Consider the following 21,171-nt stretch of genomic DNA (forward strand, 5'->3'; position numbering starts at 1 on the left):
CCTTGTTCTTCCCGTGGGGAGCTTTCCACAGCTCTCCCAAACAGGCCACCCATTCACTCTCTGTTGGCAAAGTCTAAGAGCTGGGATTTGAGTCAGATAGTTGTTAGGCAAGTTATGCAACCCCCGAGCTTCAGTTCCCCATAGGCCAAGTGGGAAAGAACTGCTGATGACTAACTGGATATAGTGGATGTCTTACCATACCTACTGCCTGGCACGATGTGGGCGCTGAAGGGCTCCTGCTGCCATGATCACTAGCTGTGCCTCTTTTTTTCTTCAGAGGTTTTCAGCTGAAGTGGCTCAAGCACCCCTTGGTCCATCTAAAGGCCAGCTCTCTTCTTTCCTGTGTTGAGTCCATGAAAACTTGTATTTGATCCTCTCGCATCTTACCTGTGTGCTAATATTTGTGACTATTTATCTCTACATCCAGGTTGTAAGCAAATTGAAGATTTAATACCAGCAACTATTGAACCTATTAGTTCTTTCCCCTGATTCATCTGGTTTCCTTCAGGAAGCGTTTCCCTCTTTTAGACACAGTATGAGGATGGAGCCTGGGGCCTTGCACAGGTTAGACAGGTGCTCCATCACAGAGTTAAACACCCAGCCTGTTCATTTGATCTCCTCCTTAAACCCAATTGAACAGATATTGGAAGTGAGGACCCATGACCCAAATGAGCAGATCGACTATTTCATATGATCACTGTCACTGAGTATTGTAGTACACGCCTGCAATTCCCAGAGTCTGAAGGCTGAGGCAGAAGGATTGCCATAAGTTGGAGACCAGCCTGGGCTCTGCACGGAGACTCTGTTTCAAACAGAAACAATGCCTGAATACCTTCTGTCTTCCTGAAAGAGCTCAGATCTGCCTCACAAGAGTAGCTTAGCTTGTGCTGCCTCTGTTTAGTGCTACACTGTCAGGGTGTCTCTCAAACACTGGAGTGCAGCTTCATGTTCAAGGGTCTCATTTTATCACCTAGTGTGTGGGGTGTATGTGTGTGTGTATGTGTGTGTGAGTGTGTGTGTGTGACAGAGAGAGACAGAGACAGAGAGACAGAGAGATGGAGAGAGATGGGGAGAGAGAGACACAGAACACAGAGAGAGACAGAGACACAGAGAGAGACAGAGTCAGAGAGACAGAGAGATGGAAAGAGATGGGGAGAGAGACACAGAGAGAGAGAGACAGACAGAGAGAGAGAGAAAGAGTCTGTCTCATGTAGCTTTGGCTGGTCTTGAACTTGTTATGTAATTTAGGCTGGCCTCAAACTCACAGAGATCCACCTGCTTCAGTTTCCCAAATACCTGGATTAAAGGCCTGCACCACCACACTTGACTTTACTGAATTTTTATAAAATTCTGTGAATGGGAGCCATGACTTCCATTTTTCTGATGAGAAAAATAGGACCCAGAAGACAAGCCTGTCTGGGTGGGAGTTAGGAGGCCTTGGAACTTGAAATCTGAATCAAAGCCATGTCATTTCTTTGCCTCTGCAGGTGTTTGGTGGCTTGTTATCAATGCAAAATGCACCGAGGCTCTGTAGTCTTCTGTGCTTTTGACATTCCTGGATGTTCTCAAATCTCAAGACCATTTGAATGGTCTGAGCCTCTTGACTCCAGGAGTGAGCCCTTCCCTTCATCCCAAGCTGAGCTAGCGCAGGCTCACAGGCTGTCCTCAGCGCAGACTTTTGCATTGAGTCTGCAGCCCTCCTCTTGGCATCTTTGTGGGGCTGGGATGCATTCAGAGTTCAAGGTGGAGATGGGGTGTAGTTTTCTCCAAAGCTGTTTAGCCTCAGCAAGTTCCCTTGCTTTAATGGCTCACTGCCCTCTCTCTCTGCCTGGGATGCCCTCTTCATTCCTGGTATCTCTATATATGCTTGGGTTTCTGGGCTCTAGAAGTGGATGAAGCCCTAGGGTTTACTTGCTGGGCTAAAACACTAGGTCTTTAGATCTGGGCCTTTCTCTGTGAGCCACCATACTGCAGGAAGAGCCTCTAATGGAAGCTCCATTCTAGTATTTAACTGTGGGTATCCAGTGTCTGTGTCCTCTACTCCCTAGGTCTAGAGGGCTCTGTTCTCCTCTGTCCCCACCCTGCACTTTCTTAGGAGAGTCTGGATCTCTTGACAGATTAGTAGGAGGCCTGGGATTTGAACTCACACCTTTCCCCCTCTGTCCCAGCTTTAACCTACTGTTCTGTCCATTAATGCTGGGAACTTCCTTTGTGAATGCTGCTCTCCTACTACTGTGTTATTTTCCATAACAAGCCAGAACAGCTTTTGGATTTTTACCTGTAGTGTCCTTACCCCAACCTTGTTCAACTGCTGCAATGACATCAGAAAACTCAACTCTTTTGGGGTACCATCTTGGCTGCCCTAAGGTACTGTTGATTGCTCTGACTAGCTGGCCTCTTCATTTCATGACAGTCCTGCTGACTGTCAGTACAAACCTTCTCGACACGTCACAGGCTATCACCTTGCTTCAATCATTGTATGTGTGACTAGACTCTTCTCTTGCTATGTAAACTGCTTCCCCATACCTAATAATTAATATTGGCTACTCAGCACTTCTAGCATCTAAGTATTGAATTCTGTTATTTTTAATTATATGAGTCCCATGTTAATCATCTTAATCAATTACTCCTGTGGCCACTGGTTACAAGAACTCTTTAGCTAACAGTTCCCCAGAACACCACTCCCCTAATCACAATCTCAAGCCTGCTGCTCAGTATTTAATGGGCACCAGGCAACTGTATCCCTCCATCTCTGAAGATGAGATTCTGAAGGGGGATATTGTCTTTGGCAGTGGGAGGGAGAATGGAGGAGAAATACATAGAGGTATGCTCTTTAGAGATGCTGTCGTAGAATGTGGCTTATAGTTCGGAGAAGATAAGTGGGTGTTTAGGTTCCAGGGCTTCTCTGTGCCTTTTTCTGTGGGTAGAGGGGGAGTGAATTTCTGGCTCTAGTTGAGGGAAGTGGAGGTCCAGGGGTCTATGTGTATCCATGGGAGGAGCCTGGTTCCTGGGAGACCATTGTCTGTTCCAGGGTCTTAAAGGGAGACTCAGCTACTCACTGGAAAACAAGAGAACAGGGAGGGTGGCTGAAGAACCCAGGGGAATTTGGAAGGGGGTTAATAGGCCTCTGGACAAGTCAAAGTGGGCAGGCAGGGGGAGTCAGCTAGGGGTGGGACATGGGAGGAGGGAGGAGTGGGAGGAGGGCTTGGGATAGTGTCATCATGAGCCCTCTGCAGCCTATGGAAGGCTAGCTTCCCCTCCCCAACCCCACTGCGATGGTGGCTCATTCTTCAGTTCTTAAGGAAAGAAAAAAAAAAATCAATGGAAGGAGGAGCCCCCTCCCCCAATGATCCCTGGGTCAGTTTGCCCATCCTCTGTCCCCAGGAAAAGCAGATACCCATGTCCCCTCCCATGCTGTCTTTGGATTCCAAATGAAATCGCCTCCTGTCCTTGCCAGTCCTGTGATTCGGGGGCGTTGCCCACTCTTCTAACCTGCCAGCCGGCTGGCCTATCACCAACCAGTTAACCCATTAACCCGACATGTCCACTGGTCAGCCAGTTGGCTGGCACTATTTCATTCCTCAGCCAGTTCTCTGGAAAGCCATCCGGGTGACCAGTCAGCCAACAAAGCCATCTGTCCACTCCTGAGTCAGCGGCCCACTCCCTCTCCATCCCGTGCTCCCCTCTCTCCCTCCCTTAACTCCCTAACATCTCAGCTGTAGGACCTACTAATCCTGCATACTGGGTCTGCTTCTTAACCCTGCCTCCCCTCCCCCATTCTGTTGGAAACCCCCTCCCCCGTTGCCAACTCTGTGTGTGTTACTAACACGCTTATAACCCAGGGACCAAGGGATGGGCAGGGACAGGTGGGGCCAGGTATGAGTGAAAAACCGAACTAACTTTCTGTCTCATCTGCGGAATGTCGGCCATCTTTAAGTCTCCGCTTTCTTGGTCCAGTTTTTTTTTTTGTTGTTGTTGTTGTTGTTTTCTTCTTTACTAACCAAGGTCTCTAACTGTTCCCCTTCTCTGCAGATGCCCTTCGGGAGGGGATGAGGGGGACGAGGAATCCAGAGGAGGGGCTGGGGGAGGTTTTGGGAGAAGAGAGGGTTTAATTTCGTGTGTGTGCGTTCTTCCTCCATTATGATTTTTCTTTGAACACTTCTACTGAGCCTGTGGTGGGAGGGTTTGAACAACCTGCACTCCTCCCTCCTCGAGTTTCACAGTTGGTCATTTTATTTTTCTTTTCTTTTCGTTCTTTTCTTTTGTCGTCCTTGTTTCTTTTCTTTCTTCCTTTCTTTCTTTCTTTCTTTTTTTTTTGACACCCCTTCCCTCCCCCTCTCCGGTGAAGCACGCAGGGATTGGACACGCTATGGTAAACAAACTGCATTATCTGGTAGATATCACTCTAATTGTCTTACCGTTTGGTTTGCCGTGGGTTTTTTAACTGTTCGATTCTCCCACTTTTGTTTCTCTCCTCACTTGGTTTTTGCTCCCCAACTGCTCTTGTTTTCTTTATTTCACGTCTTCTCTTTTAGTTTCCCGCCTTCCTTTTCTTTCCTTTTTTCTTTCTTTCTGTTTCCTTTTTTTTTTTTTTTTTTTTTTTTTTTTTTTTTTTTGATCCAAACTCAAATCCAAAAGAGAAATGAAAATCCAGGCCCTGCCCTGAGCTCCTGCATCCTGGCAGTTCCTGGCCTGAGACACCTGGGGCAGGCCCCGGGCGCCAGCTCTGGCTAGACCAGCATGATGCTGGACTGTTTTTTATTACTTTCTTTTGTTCTCAATCCAGCTCCTTGGTTTTTGTTTTTGTTTTTTTGTTTTTTGTTTTTGTTTTTCTCTTTGATTTGGTTTCTTTCTTGGTCTCCTGAAAATCCATGGAAAACACCATCCCATGACACGCTATGCTATGCTCTCTGTCAGCTCTAGACAGGGGCCCCTCAAGTTGGGGAGAGGGCTGGGGGTGCCATCTCCAGTGACAGCCAGCTGGGCATGTTCCCCAAAGGGGTAGGAGGATGGCCTTGGGACCTCCTTCAAGTTACCAGTTCACACCAGTGTAGGGGCTGCCCTGTGCTGGCTGTCACCCCTACCTCCCAACCTTGAGGATTCCCAGATCTGTCTCCCTCACATTTTGCATGGCATGAGTGGTCTTTTCCCCCACCAGGGATAGTGTCCAGATCCCCCCACCGCTCTGCTGCTCTGACTAACACTGTGTTCCACACTGTCTTCCTCTCCCTTCAGCCCCATTCCCTTTGTGTCCCCTGCCTCTCCTGCATGGCCTCTGACAGGGCTTGGCTTCCTTCCCTGTTGAAGGCGTGAGAAGAGGAGGCCAGCAGGGATAGAATGGGGCAAGCTCTCCTTGTCCTTGCCAAGCTCCTGTGTTTGGGTTGGGCTCGCTCCTGGTGAATGCTGTTGTGGGTGTCAGTGTAAAGGCAGCTGGTGTGTGTTGGTGTGTGGGTGTGACTGTGTGTAAATGTTGGTGTGATATTTAGGGGTGTTAGTGGGAAGCCGTGCTGTGTGTTTGGGAGACCGCTGATTCTCTGCATGTGTAAGTGCTGGTGGGAATGGGGACTGCAAGCTTGGATGGGTTCTGGGACCTGGTGGATTCTGTATGGAGGCGGGATGGTGGGGCTGGCTCTTCAGTGCAGGTGCAATGCCTGACAGGCAGAAAGACCGAGAAAGGGGTTGGGAGGGCCTCTTCCTCCTCCTCTTGCCTGCCTCAGAGTGTGTGCCCTCAGGCCCTGCAGTGTGAGATCCCATGGGATTCCCTCATGCCTGCCCAATTCCGGCTCCAGAGCAGCCGGTTAGTCATTGCCTATTAATAATGCAGAGTGATTGAACACCAGGCTGGGGACCCTGCAGATGGACGTGTCTGCTCTCATGGGGTGGGAGGGGTTTGGGGCAGCTGCCTGGCTTGCCTAGCCTGCCAGGTCTGCCTGGCTGGAAGGCTAGAGAGCAGGGAGGTGTCAAAGCTGGGCTGTCTAGCCTGAGAAGCCCTTTATGCCCCTCACCAGGCTTCACCTCTGAAGCCGAGTCAATCAAGCCTTTGCTGACACATTTGTATGTGTGTTTTCCTTCACCCACAGAGGTTAGTGTCTGTGGCCAGTGCCTCCCCGGCCATGGCTAATCTAATACCTTGTGCAGGTTCGATACCTTCCCGTGGTTCAAATGGCTCTTGCCCTGAGTTCTCTACTGGCGTTTCACAGGTGCTGTTCCTGCAGTTGCTGCTTTTGTGGGTTGGTTGCCACCCACTGCACTGTCCTTGAGAACCTGCCAATATGAACTTGCTTTACTAGCTGACAAGATGGCTCACCATCTTGGTTAAGATGCTTGCCACTAAGTCTGATGACCTGAGTTAGCTGATTGCTGGAACACACACACACACACACACACACACACACACAAAATCTATCTATCTGTCTGTCTATCTATCTACATACATATTCACACACACACACACACACACACACACACATATATAGTGTATGTGTATAATTAAAAAAAAAAAACTTACCCAGTAAAAACAAAAAAAGAACTTTTCTCTTCATTGGATAGCCAATCTGTTACTCTGGGGAGAGGGAGCTAAGATTAACCCAGGTGATATATATCCACGAACCTTGGCGGGGTGAGGGGTACCACCGTAGGATTAGGAGCCAACAAACCTTCATTTAAGTCTCCATGGTAAAATGCTTACCACATGGGCCCAGGCCAGAAAAGCTCAGTTCTTTCAGCTCCCAGCAGGCTGATGGTGTGCCTGCCTGGCTTGTACAACAGGTCTATGTGAAGATCAATCTAAGTAAGTTCCGTACTCTATGAAGGAATTATAATTTCATTAAGCTTAATAAAGCACTGGCCAGTTCCCTCTGTCATCGGGGCAGGGATGTTGTGTGAAAAGTGTTCCCCTTCCTGTAGCAGACCCTGAGGAGCAGGCATCTCTGGTCCCACTGGAGATCCTATTGCAATCCCTTGTTAGGAACCAGTCTCAAAATAACTTTATGAGACCTCAGAATGCTTCAGGGATGTGGAGGAGGAGAGAAGACAAAGGGCTTGCTTCAGTTGGTGGAGAAGCCAGCAGCCCTGCCTGGTTTCAGCGCTGATAAAGAAAGAACCTGCTAATTTCTGAGCCCGCAAGGTCCACACTTGCCTGCATCATCCGCACAAATAGGGGAACAAATCTGTTGCCTTGTGTGAGCTCAGAAACCCCTTCAAACCTGCCCAAGGGATTGGCTCCTTTAGGCCCAGACTGAAGTAAAAAAAATGGGTTCCGCTGGTCTGATTCTCAGGATATCCCACATGGACTTCATGTAGTTTTGTGTTTCTTTTTCTAACTCACTTATTAGGTTTCTTAGTATGAGCGTTTCTCTTGGTGAGGAGAGTAGAAAGAGAGAAGGCTTGCCCAGATATCTCCACTGGCTGAGCACCATCAGGCTGATGAATGCTGGCTTGTAAAGCTAATGTTCATGCATGCGTTAGATTAGGGCCTCAAAATAGCTTTTGCATTTGGAGTTTCTTCAAAATTTTTTACATTAAACTATCTATTTTTATTCTATATGTATAGGCATTTTGCCTGCATGTATATATATGTCCACCATTTGCATGTTAGGTGCCCCAGGAGGCCAGGAGAGGATGCCAAGTCCTCTGGAACTGGAGTTACAGATAGTTGGGGGCGGCCGTGTGGGTGCTGGGAACTGCACCCTGTCCTTTATAAGAGCAACAAATGCTCATTGCCACTGAGTCATTTCTCCAGCTACCCCCCACCTTTTGAGATAGGGTCTCTTTTTCTAGCCCTGGCTGTTCTGGCACTCACTCTTTAGACCAGGCTGGCCTTGAACTTACAGAGATTCCTCCTGGATCTCTTTAATCCAAGTACTGGGATTAAAGGCCACCATGCCTGGCTTCTTCTGTTTTTCTTTTTACATTTTTATGTATCTAACCTATTTGTGTGTATAGGAAGCATGCCATGGTATGTGTATGTGCAGGTCAGAGGCCAATTTATAAGAGTTGGTTTTCTTTTTCCAACACTTGGGTTTGGGATAAAGCTCAGGTTATTAGATTTGGTGGCAAGCACCTTTACCAGATATCCCCCTGGCCAACATTTTTGAATTTCATTTAAACTTGATAATGCCTGAATTTTAAGCAGGAGATTGAGCTTGTCCCCACTTAGCAGATGGGGAAGCTGGCACCCCGAGAAAGCACCTCTCTGTACTACAGAGGGGTTTATCACTTTCAGTTAACTCATCAGATGGGAAACAGCAAGTGACAATGGAGAACAGGTATTTCCAACCTGAAGTCTTTCCCTTCTAAAATTCCTGAAGTCTGAGTTCAGGACTCATGGCAGGGCTATAAATACTGCCTGCGTCTGAGACTGTGCCCACGACAACACTAGGCGAGCTTAGCAGAGCTGCCATCTTTCTGCCAGAAGCTGCTTCTCCCTGTTTTCTGCCCCACCTCTGCCCATACTTCCCTAAGAGGATGCTGGGAACTTTTTTGTAGACTAGTTGTTCTTAACCCCGATAAGCCTGTGGAGCCCTTGGAGCATATGATGACAGCAATGTGGCCTACCAGGAGACAAACAGCCCAATAGCTCACAGCCACCCACAAAGGATGTTAGTAGCCCCGGGAATGGCTCCCGATGGTGGTATGAAAGTTCCCTTTTGTCTTTAGCCTTTCTTCCTGGGGCACAGTGGGTATGGCACACTTGTTCCATGTGGGTATATCTGTGGTTTGGACCTAGATTCCCATCCCATCCAGCATTGAGAAAGAGGAGGGGCTGGCACTTCCCTTCAGGTCACCGGAGCCCCCCCTTCAGGTCACCGGAGCGCCCCCCCCTGTGTGTGTGTGTGTGTGTGTGTGTGTGTGTGTGTGTGTGTGAGTGCGTGTGCGTGTGCATGTGGTGACGGGCCTAGTCTCATCTTCTGGGCCAACACTCCACTCATTCCCCTTGGCTTCCTCAGAACCCACCATGTTGAGTGGGTTAATGTGGTTTGGTCCTAGATCCTCTGCCGTGTCTTGGGAACCTAGCTGTGGTCCTCAGGACTTTGTGGATAGGAGCCTTCTGGGATGTGGTGTGCATATGTGTGTGTGTGCGTGTGTGTGTGTGTGCGTGTGCATGTGTGTGTGCGTGTGCATGTGCGTGTGGGCTGATGATCTGTGGTGAATGGCAGAGGAGTGAGTGAGAAACACACTCAGGTCCCATGTTTCTTTCACTGTCAGTCCCTGAACATCTCACATCTGGTGGTTGCTCGTCTCCCCTCTTCAGTGGAAGGAAGCCTCTTCCTGCACTCCATGGCTCTCTTGCCTCCATCTTTGCTCCTCCCCATCACCCCTGCCCTGCATGCTTTCTCACCTACTGGCCGCTTTTCTCCGGCCTGCCTGGGCAGTGCCTGCTCCTCCACGCTGCTCTTCTAACCTGCATGGGTCCTCCCCGCTGCACTTCTAACCTGCATGGGTCCTAGCTGCAGTGGCTGTTCTGTGTGGAATGCTCTCCCTGCCTCCCCTCCTCCCCTGCTGGCCCCACCCCTTCCAGAAGCTTCATGGGGGGGGTTGGGGGGCAGGGGCACCAAGAACCCCTGGGGTGGAGGGGGGCAGGGGAATGATTCCCCTGTTTCCTGCTTTTACTAACGAACCTGCCATTTTTGTGTCTGGACTGATTTGTCTGAGGGAACAGTCGGGTTTTACTAATCTCAGTCATCTCCCTCCCTGCCTTCCCCAGACACCATCCTCCAGTCCCTCTCTCTTCTTCCTCCCCACCCACTGCCTTGTCCTCCACTCTCCCTCACCGTCTCCCCACCCACCTGGCTGATCCCTTCCTCAGCAAATCTCCCTGGGTGCCCTGCCTCCTGCTAGGCTGCCCCCAGAGGCCCTGAGAGGGAGATTAAGGTCATCCTTCCCCAACAGCGCCCTCCATGATTGATCTGAATACAGATACCAGGCACACTGAGATTCACCCCAGCCTGGAAGGGGATTCAGGAGGGTGTCTTGGGCCTCCACAGTCTGCTTTAAGTCAGATCCTTCTAACTCAGATAGAGTCAAGGAAGGGCGACCTTGATCTTGGCAAATGCAGTGGGATGAAGAGAGCCATAGCATGAGGGAGATTCCGGGATGCTACCCTGGCTTCAGAGGCCAAAGAGGGGAGACTTCCTGAGGCGCTTTGGAACCAGGAGAGAAAGAGTGATGAGCACTGCCGAGCATGCTCACTTGTGGGAGGCGCTCTCACTAGTCATGGACTGCCGGGAGTTAGGTTTTTAGCTAGAGATCCAGCACTAGGTCACGAGGCAACTTGATGTAGATTTTTCAGGGACATGTTAAGCCAGGTTTGCTGGCAGCCTGGTTGGGCTGAGCCCACTTAGGCTCAGGAACTGAATGGCAGCCCAGTTCAGTGTTTTAGGACAGTAGCAGGGGACCTGGAGAAAGAGAGTATAGCCATATTACCCTAGAGAGAGCCACTCGCCTGCCTCACCTTCCCAGATGTACCGTACCCCACCCTTCCATTCCGATTCCTCCTTCCTTTCTCCCCCTCCCCTCTGCCCAGTCTAATCTCTAACCTCGTTTGCATGTTTTTGTGACTAACCTCTCTGACCCTTCCCTTTTCTACCCAAACCCCTTTTCCTAGATTCAGGACAAGGTGGAGGGGAGAAGAAATAAATGATCATGACCAGTGCTCCCCTCAAAACAAGACTCAAAAGGATTCAGACTGCCCCCTCCCAAGACACCCATCTCCTCCTGTCCTTGAACCCAGTTCTTGTAGCACAAGGTTTGATGGTTTGCAGGAGGTTGCTTCTTCAGTCTGCGCCCTGCTCAACCCCACCCTAATCACCATGAGGCTCCAGCCAAGCACCGGGAGGGGCACTTTTGGGTCCCCCTGCGCTTAGGAGTTCTACTTCACCCTTCTGACAACAAAATACTGAAGACCAGGAGCTGGAAAATGGCTGGTGGCCTATGCTGCAGACTAGAGTAGGGGGCATTGAACTATGTGGCTGGCAGGCCCTTACCTCAATATTTGACCTGTAAAGGGAGTACTTCTGAAGCATATTTGGGGAGCAAGAAGGGCTCCAAGATGCAGCCTGTGGAAGTGCAGGGTGGGTTCTGCCCCCTGAACCAGGTCATTAATGGCCTCCTTGACTCTCCTAAGCCACAGCTTTCTAGAGAGGAGCTGGTATTACCTCTGCCATTGGCTCCTCCCCTTCTACCTTGCTGTGAGGGAAGCCTGCCTGAGCTCTTCTGGGGACCAAACCTTGCAGGGACCAGGTGAACATTTGCTGAATTGCCCCAGAGGTAACGCGTGCCTTCACCAGCCCAGTGCACAGGGCCTCTCTGAGGACCGGGCACATCCCTGCTCTGCTCTTGGCATCCTGCTATCTGGGTGAATTCTCCACCCTGGGAGGGTGTTTCCTTAGCTTAGTCCTGGCCTCACTCTCCTAAGGGTAGAACAGCAAGGGTGGGATCTGCAGAGAAGGATGACGGTGACCAGGGAAACACAGGGCTGCTCCCTCAGAAGGCAAACCTGCGACCCGCCCAGGTGTATAATCTCAGCACACGAGAGCAGGAGGTAGGAGGCCTAAGGTCAAGGCCAGCTTAGACTTTAGAGCAACTTCTTTATTTTTTTTTTAATGACTCAAAATATCAGGATACCTTTGATCTTGAGTGGCAGAGGTAAGAGCCAACCCTGATAGAAGTCATACAACTCCTGTCCTAAGACTGGCTGGCTAAGACTAGACTGTCCTAAGACTTCCCCCAGCCAAGGCTGCAAGAACACAGCGCCAGGCAGAGGGGCTGCAAGCGAGACTCAGCACTGCTACCCAGGAAGGAAGGAAAGGGAAGGAAGGGCTCTTCTCTCTTAGAAAGGCTGGGCAGCCCCACATGCAGCCACAGTGCTGAGGGTGTGACTCACTCTCCCTACCTCTCTCGTGGGAGAGTCTCCTAGCACAGCGCACCTCCCTGGACTTGCTTCTTGAGCCCATCATGGCGAGCAAGCACCCTGGGCCACTCTGAGGCTCGCACCTGCAGAGCTTGGGCCATGGGTTGTGCAGGGCAGGCATTAGCCCACACTGAAACCATCAAATCTTGTGCTGTTTCCCCTTCCCTCTTCTTCCTCTCCACCCCCCACTGTTCCGCCTCCGAGACAAGCAGACATAAAAATGGGGGTCCCCCTCCCCCGCTGCCCCCTGGTCCCTCCCTTGCCCACCTGTGGCTCTTCCCAGGGCATTGATGCCGGTTGTCTCCTGTCTCTCCCCCTCCTCGGGCTGGGCAGGTGACCATCTCGGTGGACGGGATCCTGACCACCACAGGCTACACGCAGGAGGATTACACCATGCTGGGCTCTGATGACTTCTTCTACATTGGGGGCAGCCCCAACACAGCCGACCTGCCTGGCTCACCTGTCAGCAACAACTTCATGGGCTGCCTCAAGGATGTGAGTAGGGCTGCAGGTGGCCAGCCTGCCCTGTGATTTAGTCTGCCCTGGTCAGCTGGCCCTGGCCTCTGTTCCTTGTGAGTCTATGGTGGGATGTAACCCTTCATTAAAGCCTAAAGCTATCAACTGAAGTCGAGGGGCATCACCCCTCTTTATTTCTTTGGCCTTGGAACTCCCTCCCCTCTGAGGCTCTTCGGAACTGTGGTCCACGGGGAAGGCTGGTGGTCATGAAGGCTGAAGGCCAAAGGCATGTCTTCACGTGTCTTTCCCTTGCCGCTCTGTTGGCCAAGTCACTTGACCTCGTGAGTTGTCTGAGGTGTAGATGAAGGGTTATTTCCTACGTCAGACCTTGTACAGAACACAGACTGAAGTTAATCCATTAGAAGATAGTGGGCAGGCCTGGGACATTAGCTGACAGCACCGGGCCCAGCACACATGCTCCCCGTGGGTTCTATCAGCACACTACAGCTGAGCGTGGTGGTGCACACATGCAGTCCCAGCATGTGGGAGGTAGAGGCAGACAGATAAACTCAAGGTCGTCCTTAGCTATGTAGTGAGTTTGACACCATCTTGAGCTATGTGAGAGTCTCAGAAAATAGTGACGGTAGCAAGTTACCCGCCTTTTTGTCATTGCGAATGACAGTTGAGCTGGACCCAGGAGCCCACAGGGGGAGCTTCCTGGCCAGTGTGGGACTGCAAGACAGGACAGGCAGCAAGGGGAATATTGTAGCTTGAGAACAGAGACATGAGCCTTGTGGGCTGATGGTGCAGAGCTTGGGGCTGCTGCGATGGGTGGTTGGGTGACCGCCCATGGTAGCCAGGGAGGGGGACCCTCGGGAGTCAGACCCAAGGCTGCTTCCACTTCCTTACCCAGACTCCTCTCCTCCTTACAGGTGGTCTACAAGAATAATGACTTCAAGCTGGAGCTATCCCGACTGGCTAAGGAAGGGGACCCGAAGATGAAGCTGCAGGGGGATTTGTCTTTCCGTTGTGAGGATGTGGCTGCCTTGGACCCTGTGACCTTTGAGAGTCCTGAGGCCTTTGTCGCACTGCCCCGCTGGAGCGCCAAGCGCACTGGTTCCATCTCCCTGGACTTCAGAACCACTGAGCCCAATGGGCTGTTGCTCTTCAGCCAGGGCCGGCGGGCTGGGGCCGGGGTAGGCAGCCACAGTTCTACCCAGAGGGCCGACTACTTTGCCATGGAGCTGCTGGATGGTTACCTCTATCTCCTGCTGGACATGGGCTCTGGGGGCATCAAGCTGCGGGCGTCCAGCCGCAAGGTCAATGACGGCGAGTGGTGCCACGTGGACTTCCAGAGGGACGGGCGCAAAGGTCAGGAGGCCTCTGGACCCTCCCTTCCACTCTTTTCTACCTGCCCATCCTCTTGAGCTTTCATTTCTTGCTCCTAGTCTTCTCTCCCAGTCCTCCCTTGTCCCTTCTGTCATGGTGAGCTGGTGGACAGCACAGGGACCTGGATTCATATACTCTACTCCTCCTTATTGGTGACAGGAATAATCACCCAAGGTCATTGAGGATGGGAGAGAGCATGACTAGAAACACTGACATCACACCTAATGGAGAGATGCCACAAAGCCAGGAGTGGTGGCTCATGCCTGCAATCCCAGCATTCGGGAAGCAAAGGCAGGGGGAGCACCGTATATTTGAGGGCAGTTTGGACTATACCGTGAGGCCCAGACGAGTGGGGGCTGCCTAGTGAGGAGACATTGTCTCAAAACAAAACAAAGTTTGTTTTGTCCAGCCACTGATCGCTTTTATCTAGAGACTTATTTCTTTAACTTAATAGGAAACAGCTATCCCCCACTGTCTAGGGTTGCTCCTAGGACCCCCAACGACACCAAAAATCCATGATGCTCAAGCTCCTCATAAAAGATGGTGTCGTATTGTATGTCACCTGTTCACATCCCCCTGGATAACATTACTTCTAGGGTCCTCAAAATGCCTAATGGAAGATAGATGCTGGGGCTGGGGGTAGTACAATGTCTAGGTTCCAGGCAAGATGATGCTCTCCTGTAATCCCAGTACTAGGGAGGGAGAGGCAGGAAGACCAAGAGTTCAAGGTCATGTTCAGGTCCGTAAGGGGTTTGAGGCTAGCTTTGGATTTCTCAGGAGAGAGAGAGAAAACATAACGCTATATAATAGTTGCATAGTAGTTTTATAGTGGCCATTATTAAGTTGTTTGGTGAATAAGGACAAGCAGTTATCTGTATGTATTTAGTACAGATAATTTGTCTCTTAAATATTTCCATCCATGTTTGTTGAATGAAGGCAGAGCCAGAGCACACAGAAGCTGCCTGGTTTTCTGAGCACTAACTGTGGGCTGACAGACCGTCCACCTCGTTCTGGCCATCACAGATGCAGTGAATAGGCCACCACCTGCCTGGCCATGAGGGTTCAAAACCGAGGGAACAGCTGGCGGGCTCTAACTAGCCAGGCCTCACCCTGCATGGCTTCCGGGGTCTGCTGACATTGGATGCATTCAGAGTGGTTTGGCTGAGACTTTTCCCAACTTTAGTTGTTCTGGTCGCCCCCTCCTCCACCCTTCCCTTTCAGTCTCCCACTCTCTCAGGCTCTTGTTTTCCGCCTGCTAATTCCCGTGTGCTTGCCTCCATCTTGTTGAACCCAAGAAAGAGAATTGATACAAATGAGGCCTGACACATTATCCAATTTAAGTGCTTATCAACGTCAACTAAATTTTCTCATTCCTGCAGCCATCACCACGGCTGGCCTGCAAGTCAGCAGTGACCTCCTGTGCCACTGCCTGGGAGGAGGGGACTGCCAGGCTCCCAGAAGTGAGGCCATGCCATCATTTCCTACCACCCCCCCAACCCCCATGCGCGCCAGAGAAAGCCATGAGAAAGGACCTTAGCCTTGGCTCTACCTCCTGACAGCGCTGTGGGTCTTTGCTGACAGTCTCTAGGGTTCTGCACAGGTGGTCAGCAACCCACGCAGGAATTTGGGGTAGATATAGCCGTTTCAACCTTCCCTTGTTTTTCCCGCCTCCCCACACCCGAGTGCTGACAACTGAAGCCTGCTCCTGCTGAGCCACACCCCAGATTCCTTTTTCCTGTTTTTGTATTTTTTTAATTGTGTTTTATGCATTGCCCTTGTGCCACAGCATATGTGTGGAGGTCCGAGGGCATTCTGGGAGCTGGTTCTGGCCTTCCACTTTTTGAGAAAGGATCTCTCTTGTTTCTGCTGTTTCCCACTGTAGCCCAGGCTACCTGGCTTCTGGGCGATTGCCCTGTCTCCACCTCTCACCTGACCATAGGGATACTGGGATCTTAGCCACACGCTTCACATCTTCTTTTCTGTGGGTTCAGGAGATACAACTTGGGTTTTTCACCTTGCATAACCAGCTCCTTGCACACTGACTTGTCTCTGGAGCCCTCCAACATTGCCTTGCTTTTTTTTCTTTTTGAAATTGTGGCCAATCGCACATCAGACACATTTCCAATCTTCCTCGTTACACGATTAGGGCACTGACTACACTCATGTCGCTTGCTGGGCAGCCCTCACCGAGGTCCAGGTGTGGTTTCCCCATCTTCCCAAACTGAAGTTGTCTCTGTTAAACGTAAGCTCTCCTTTCCCTGTCCCCAGCCTCTGGCCGTCATCTCTGTTTGAGCTTAACAGTTCTGGGACTTTAGATGAGTGACGTCCCACAGTACTTCTCCTGCCTCGTCCTTCTTCATTTTCATGTGTCTGTGTACATGCTTGCGTGTGTGTGGAGGCACACATATGTGCATGTGCAGATCCAAGGCTGGTGGAAGAAACCATCCATTTCATTCACTGAAGTAAGGTCTCTCAATCAAACCCAGAGCTCACAGATTTGGCCAGCCAGCTTGCTAGGGGGATCAATTGTCTCTGCCTTCTAAGGTTGATATTCTAGGTGGGCCAATACACCCACCTGGCATTTCTGTGGATTCTGAGGATTTGAACTCTGAGCCTTATACTTAAGCAGCAAATGTATTAACCACTGAGTCATCTTCTGAGCTTCTCCTTTTCCTTCCTTCCTTCCTTCCTTCCTTCCTTCCTTCCTTCCTTCCTTCCTTCCTTCCTTATTCCCTTCTCTCCCTGCTCCCTCCCTCCCTCTCTCCCTCCCTCCCTCCCTCCCCCCTCCCTCCCTCTCAACAGAGTCTCACACATAGTCCAGTCTAACGTTGAAATAACTTTGGAATGGAGACCCTGTTGTCTTAGCCTTCCAGAGTGTTAGAGTCATAGGCATGCACCGCTATGTCCTATCTGTATATTTGTCTTTTTAAAAAATGACTTATTTATTTATTTATTTTTGTTTTTTCGAGACAGGGTTTCTCTGTGTAGCCCTGACTGCCCTGGAACTCACTCTGTAGACCAGGCTGGCCTCAAACTCAGAGATCCGCCTGCCTCTGACTCCCCAGTGCTGGGATTAAAGGCATGTGCCACCACCGCCCGACTACTTATTTATTTTACTTTGCATGCATTGGTGTTTTGCCTGCACATATATCTTAGGGTGTCAGGTCCCCTGGAACTGGAGTTACAGACAGTTATGAGCTGTCCTGTGGGTGCTGGGAATTGAACAGAGGACCTTTGGAAGAGCAGCCAGTGCTTTTAACTGCTGAGCCTTCTCTCCAGTCCCTATATTTGTCTTCTTATGCCTGGCTCTTTCAATGAATAGAGCGTCTTTCAAGGTTCATCTGTGTTGTCGTGTGAGTCAGAACTCCCTTCCTGTCAAATGCTGAAAAACAACTCAGTGCTGTGCCCACATCTTGTTTATCTTCCCTTCTGTCAATGAATGAGTCAGGAGGCTCCTGTTTCCTAGCGGGGAGTGACTCTGGAGCAGAGGTCAGAGTTCACTTCAGTTCCCTCTCCAGAACTCTTCCTTTCCTTCCTTCTCCCTCTCACCATTCAGCTGACTCTTATTCCAGCAGTGAGCCAAAAGATGGGTCACAGCAGGCTCTGGGGACTCTGGCCATAAACAGGGAGATAGACCATCCCAGGGGCCACATTTGGGATCCTGTTAGGAGAGGGATCCAGCAGCAGGACCCTGACGAAGGTGATGCCTTGTTACGAGAGAACAGGTTTGGGGCCACAGTATTGAAGGGAGCCTAAGGCTGGTGGCATGTCTCAGCAAGTAAAGGCTCTTACTGATTGGGCCTGATGACCTCACACACACACACATACACACGCACACGCACACACATGTACACACACACAAGCACACGCACACACATGCAGACACACCCCCACGCACACACAGACACATGCACACACGTACACGCATGCACACACACGTACACGCACACACAGACACACCCCCATGCACACACGCACATACCACACACGCACACATGCATGCACCCCCCCATGCACACAAGCACACACACACGCACGCACACACACAAACACACACGCGCACATACAGATACACATACACAATAAATAATAAAACAATTCTTTAACCAATAGCTTGGAGTTGCAGATGACCTACATTTGTTTCCCAGCACCCACATGGTGGCTCATATCCCTATGTTCATGCAGGCACACACACACATATACACATAAAGTAAAATAAAAAAAAAATTAAAAAAAAATACAAGGGAACCTGGGGAGTCCATCTCTCATCTTTGGGTCAGTAAGATTTTGAGGGAGGGACTGGCTTCTAGTGGGAGCTGTGTCTGTAGAGGGAGTTTTGACCCTCCCATTTGTCCCCACCCTGTCTCTGTGTTCACATCCAACCTCCAAGCTCCTCCCTCTCTCGATCCCTGCCATGTCATCCTAAGCTGCCCAGTGACTCCTTGCAAGCTTTGCTCTTATTTTTTATTTATTTTTTTACAGAGGATCTCACTGTGTAGTCAGGTTGGCCTCAAACATGCAACAGTCATCCTGTCTCTGCCTTCTGAGTGTTGGGGTTACAGGTGTGAGCCACCATACCTGGCTGCCACTGCGTAGCTGCTGCTGCCTCCTCCTCCTTGTCCTCCTCTTCCTTCTCCTCCTCTTCCTCATCTTTCTCCTCTTCCTCCTCCTCTTCCTCCTCTTCCTCTTCTTCCTCCTCTTCCTCCTCCTCTTCTTCCTCTCCCTCTTCCTCTTCCTCCTCTTCTTCCTCCTCCTCCTCTCCCTCCTCCTCTTCCTCCTCTTCCTCCTCTTCCTCTTCTTCCTCCTCTCTTATTCTTCTAAGAGCTTGTCAAAACCTGAAAAGGGAAAATATGGTATAAAAATTTGAGGCTTTCAGGTGTAGTGGGACTTGCCTTTAATCCCAGCATTTGGGAGACAGAAGTGGGTAGAACTCTGTGAGTTCAGGGCCAGCCTGGTCTACAGATTGGGTTATAGGCCAGTCAGGGCTGTACAGTAAGACCCTGTCTCAGTATATATATTGAAGTTGCTCAGTGGTTTAGGGTGTGTACTGCTCTTGTAGAAGCTTGTTGCCCTGCACCCCCCATTGGCGAGTCACAACTGCCTGTAGTTCCTGGAGTCTGATGACAGTTTCTGCCTTCTGTGGGTATCTGCACTCCTAAGTACAGACTGCCATGCAGACATACATACGCATAATTAAAAATGTCTTTAGACCAGGCATGGTGGTACATGCCTTTAATCCTAGCACTAGGAGCAGGAGACAGTTTCAGGCAGCCAAGGTTATAGAGTGAGACCCTTTCAAGGAAAAAAAAAAAAAAACCTTTAACAAATATAAACAAGCTAGGCATGATGGTACAAGCTTATGATCCCAGCACTTGGGAGATAGCTGAAATAGGTGGCTAAGAGGTTCAAGGTCATCTTTGGTTACATATAATCATTCTGAGATGTGTGATACCCTGATTAAAAAGACAATACCCTCAAAAAACCCTGAATCAGCACAAGCAACACCACACACAGGTATGCATGCACACATGCACTCACTCACCCACCCATGCACTCACTCACCCACCCATGCACTTACTCACCTACTCATGCACGCATGCACTCACTCACCCACCCATGCACTCACTCACCCACCCATGCACTCACTCACCCACCCATGCACACATGCACTCACTCACCCACCCATGCACTTATTCACCCACCCATGCACACATGCACTCACTCACCCACCCATGCACTCACTCACCCACCCATGCACACATGCACTCACTCACCCACCCATGCACTCACTCACCCACCCATGCACACGTGCACTCACTCACCCACCCATGCACACATGCACTCACCTAGCCACACATGCACACATGCACTCACCCATCCATGCACACATACACTCACTCACGCACCCATGCACACGTCCACTCACTCACCCACCCATGCACACGTGCACTCACTCACCCACCCATGCACATGTGCACTCACTCACCCATGCACACATGCACTCACTCACCCACCCATGCACACATGCACTCACTCACCCACCCATGCACTTACTCACCCACCCATGCACACATGCACTCACTCACCCACCCATGCACACATGCACTCACTCACCCACCCATGCACACATGCACTCACTCACCCATGCACTCATGCACGAGGGAAGGGGTTGGTCCACAGCTTAAGATTACAATAAAGGCTTTGAAGTTCCCACCAGATCCCAGATCTTTTTCTAACGTGATCCCTGCCTCAATCTGTTTTCTGTTGCTATCGGAGAACATCGGAGATCAGGCATTTGTAAAGGAAAGTTTAGCTGGCTCACAATTCTGGAGACTTTAAAGCCCAAGAGAGTAGTGTTCATTTATGGGGAGGTTTTTGTACTGTCCTAACGCAGAGCCAAACTGAAGGACGGGCATTCCCACACAAAGGAGACAAGAAGAAGCAGGTGCCTCGATGTTTAGTGCCCTGCTCTCCTGAGGGACCCACTCCCGAGCCTACCCTTGAAGGAAAGTCATGGCCAATGACCTCATTGTTAAAGATCCCATGTTCCACGAATCCCACAATAGCAGCCAAATTTCAATGTGAGTTTTGGAGAGAACAAGCCATATTTAAGCCATGCTATCAGTCTTTCCTCCCAGAGACCTCTTCTAAGCCTGCTGACTGGGGCTGCATGTCTGAAATTTTAGCACTCTAAAGCCAAAGGCAGGAAGATTACTATGTGTTTGAGGCTGGCCTAGGCTATATAGTGAGTCCTACACCAGCCTGAACTACTACACTCTGCTTCCAGAACAAAATAAGGGGCTAGAGACAGTTCAGTGGTTAAGAGACTTACTGTTTTTGCTAAGGACTGGAATTTGGTCCTTAGCACCCGTGTCCAGCAGCTCCCAGCTTCCTGTAACTTTAGCTCCAGGGGATCTGACCTCCTTTTCTAACCTCTGTAGGTAGGTTCCCTCTTGCACACGGACATAAAACACTTACAAAAACATAAGTAAAAATAATTTTTTTTAATTATTTTTTTTTTAAGCAAAGCAAAACAAACAAACCCAACAGCTGCCAAAACAGAACAAGACAAAATGACTTTTCTAATTTAGGAGCCCTAGGCCCAGCTCCCTCCTAGCCCCATGCCTATATCCTAGGCCTGTAGAGCTGGCTTCCTGCTCATCTTGCCTGATGGCCACAGAGCCAGTTCCAGGCAGTGCTGTAGGGCTGCAGGGTGGAAAAGGCAGGTTCTGGGGTGATGCTGCTTACATGGAACTTAGATTATGTTCCTCCTCTGCTGTGGTCCTTGGGCAGTTCCCCAGTTTCTGTAAGCCGTATCTACTGGTTCAAAACCAGTGGGTAAAGAACCAGGTCCCTGGAGTGGCCCATGAGACTTCAGTGACGTTTGAAGCAGTGGCTGCCTGGCACACGGTTGT

At 50.3% G+C, this 21,171-nt stretch overlaps 1 protein-coding gene across 18 annotated transcripts in view; it reads left to right on the plus strand.

Annotated features, from left to right (window-relative positions):
* The window catches only part of Nrxn2 (neurexin 2), a 115,424-nt gene that overhangs the window by 41,992 nt on the left and 52,261 nt on the right, over positions 1 to 21,171 (plus strand). For 11 of the 18 annotated variants that reach the window (XM_031389441.1, XM_031389455.1, XM_031389451.1 and 8 more), the window contains 3 exons: positions 4,349 to 4,393; positions 12,245 to 12,406; positions 13,300 to 13,738. In XM_031389441.1, the coding sequence (XP_031245301.1) occupies positions 4,349 to 4,393; positions 12,245 to 12,406; positions 13,300 to 13,738 (646 nt within the window). The remainder of the gene's footprint in view (positions 1 to 4,348; positions 4,394 to 12,244; positions 12,407 to 13,299; positions 13,739 to 21,171) is intronic. The other 7 variants (XM_031389444.1, XM_031389445.1, XM_031389456.1 and 4 more) reach the window with 2 other exon arrangements.

The sequence above is a fragment of the Mastomys coucha genome, unplaced genomic scaffold (assembly GCF_008632895.1).
Source record: "Mastomys coucha isolate ucsf_1 unplaced genomic scaffold, UCSF_Mcou_1 pScaffold21, whole genome shotgun sequence".
Taxonomy (NCBI): Eukaryota; Metazoa; Chordata; class Mammalia; order Rodentia; family Muridae; genus Mastomys; species Mastomys coucha.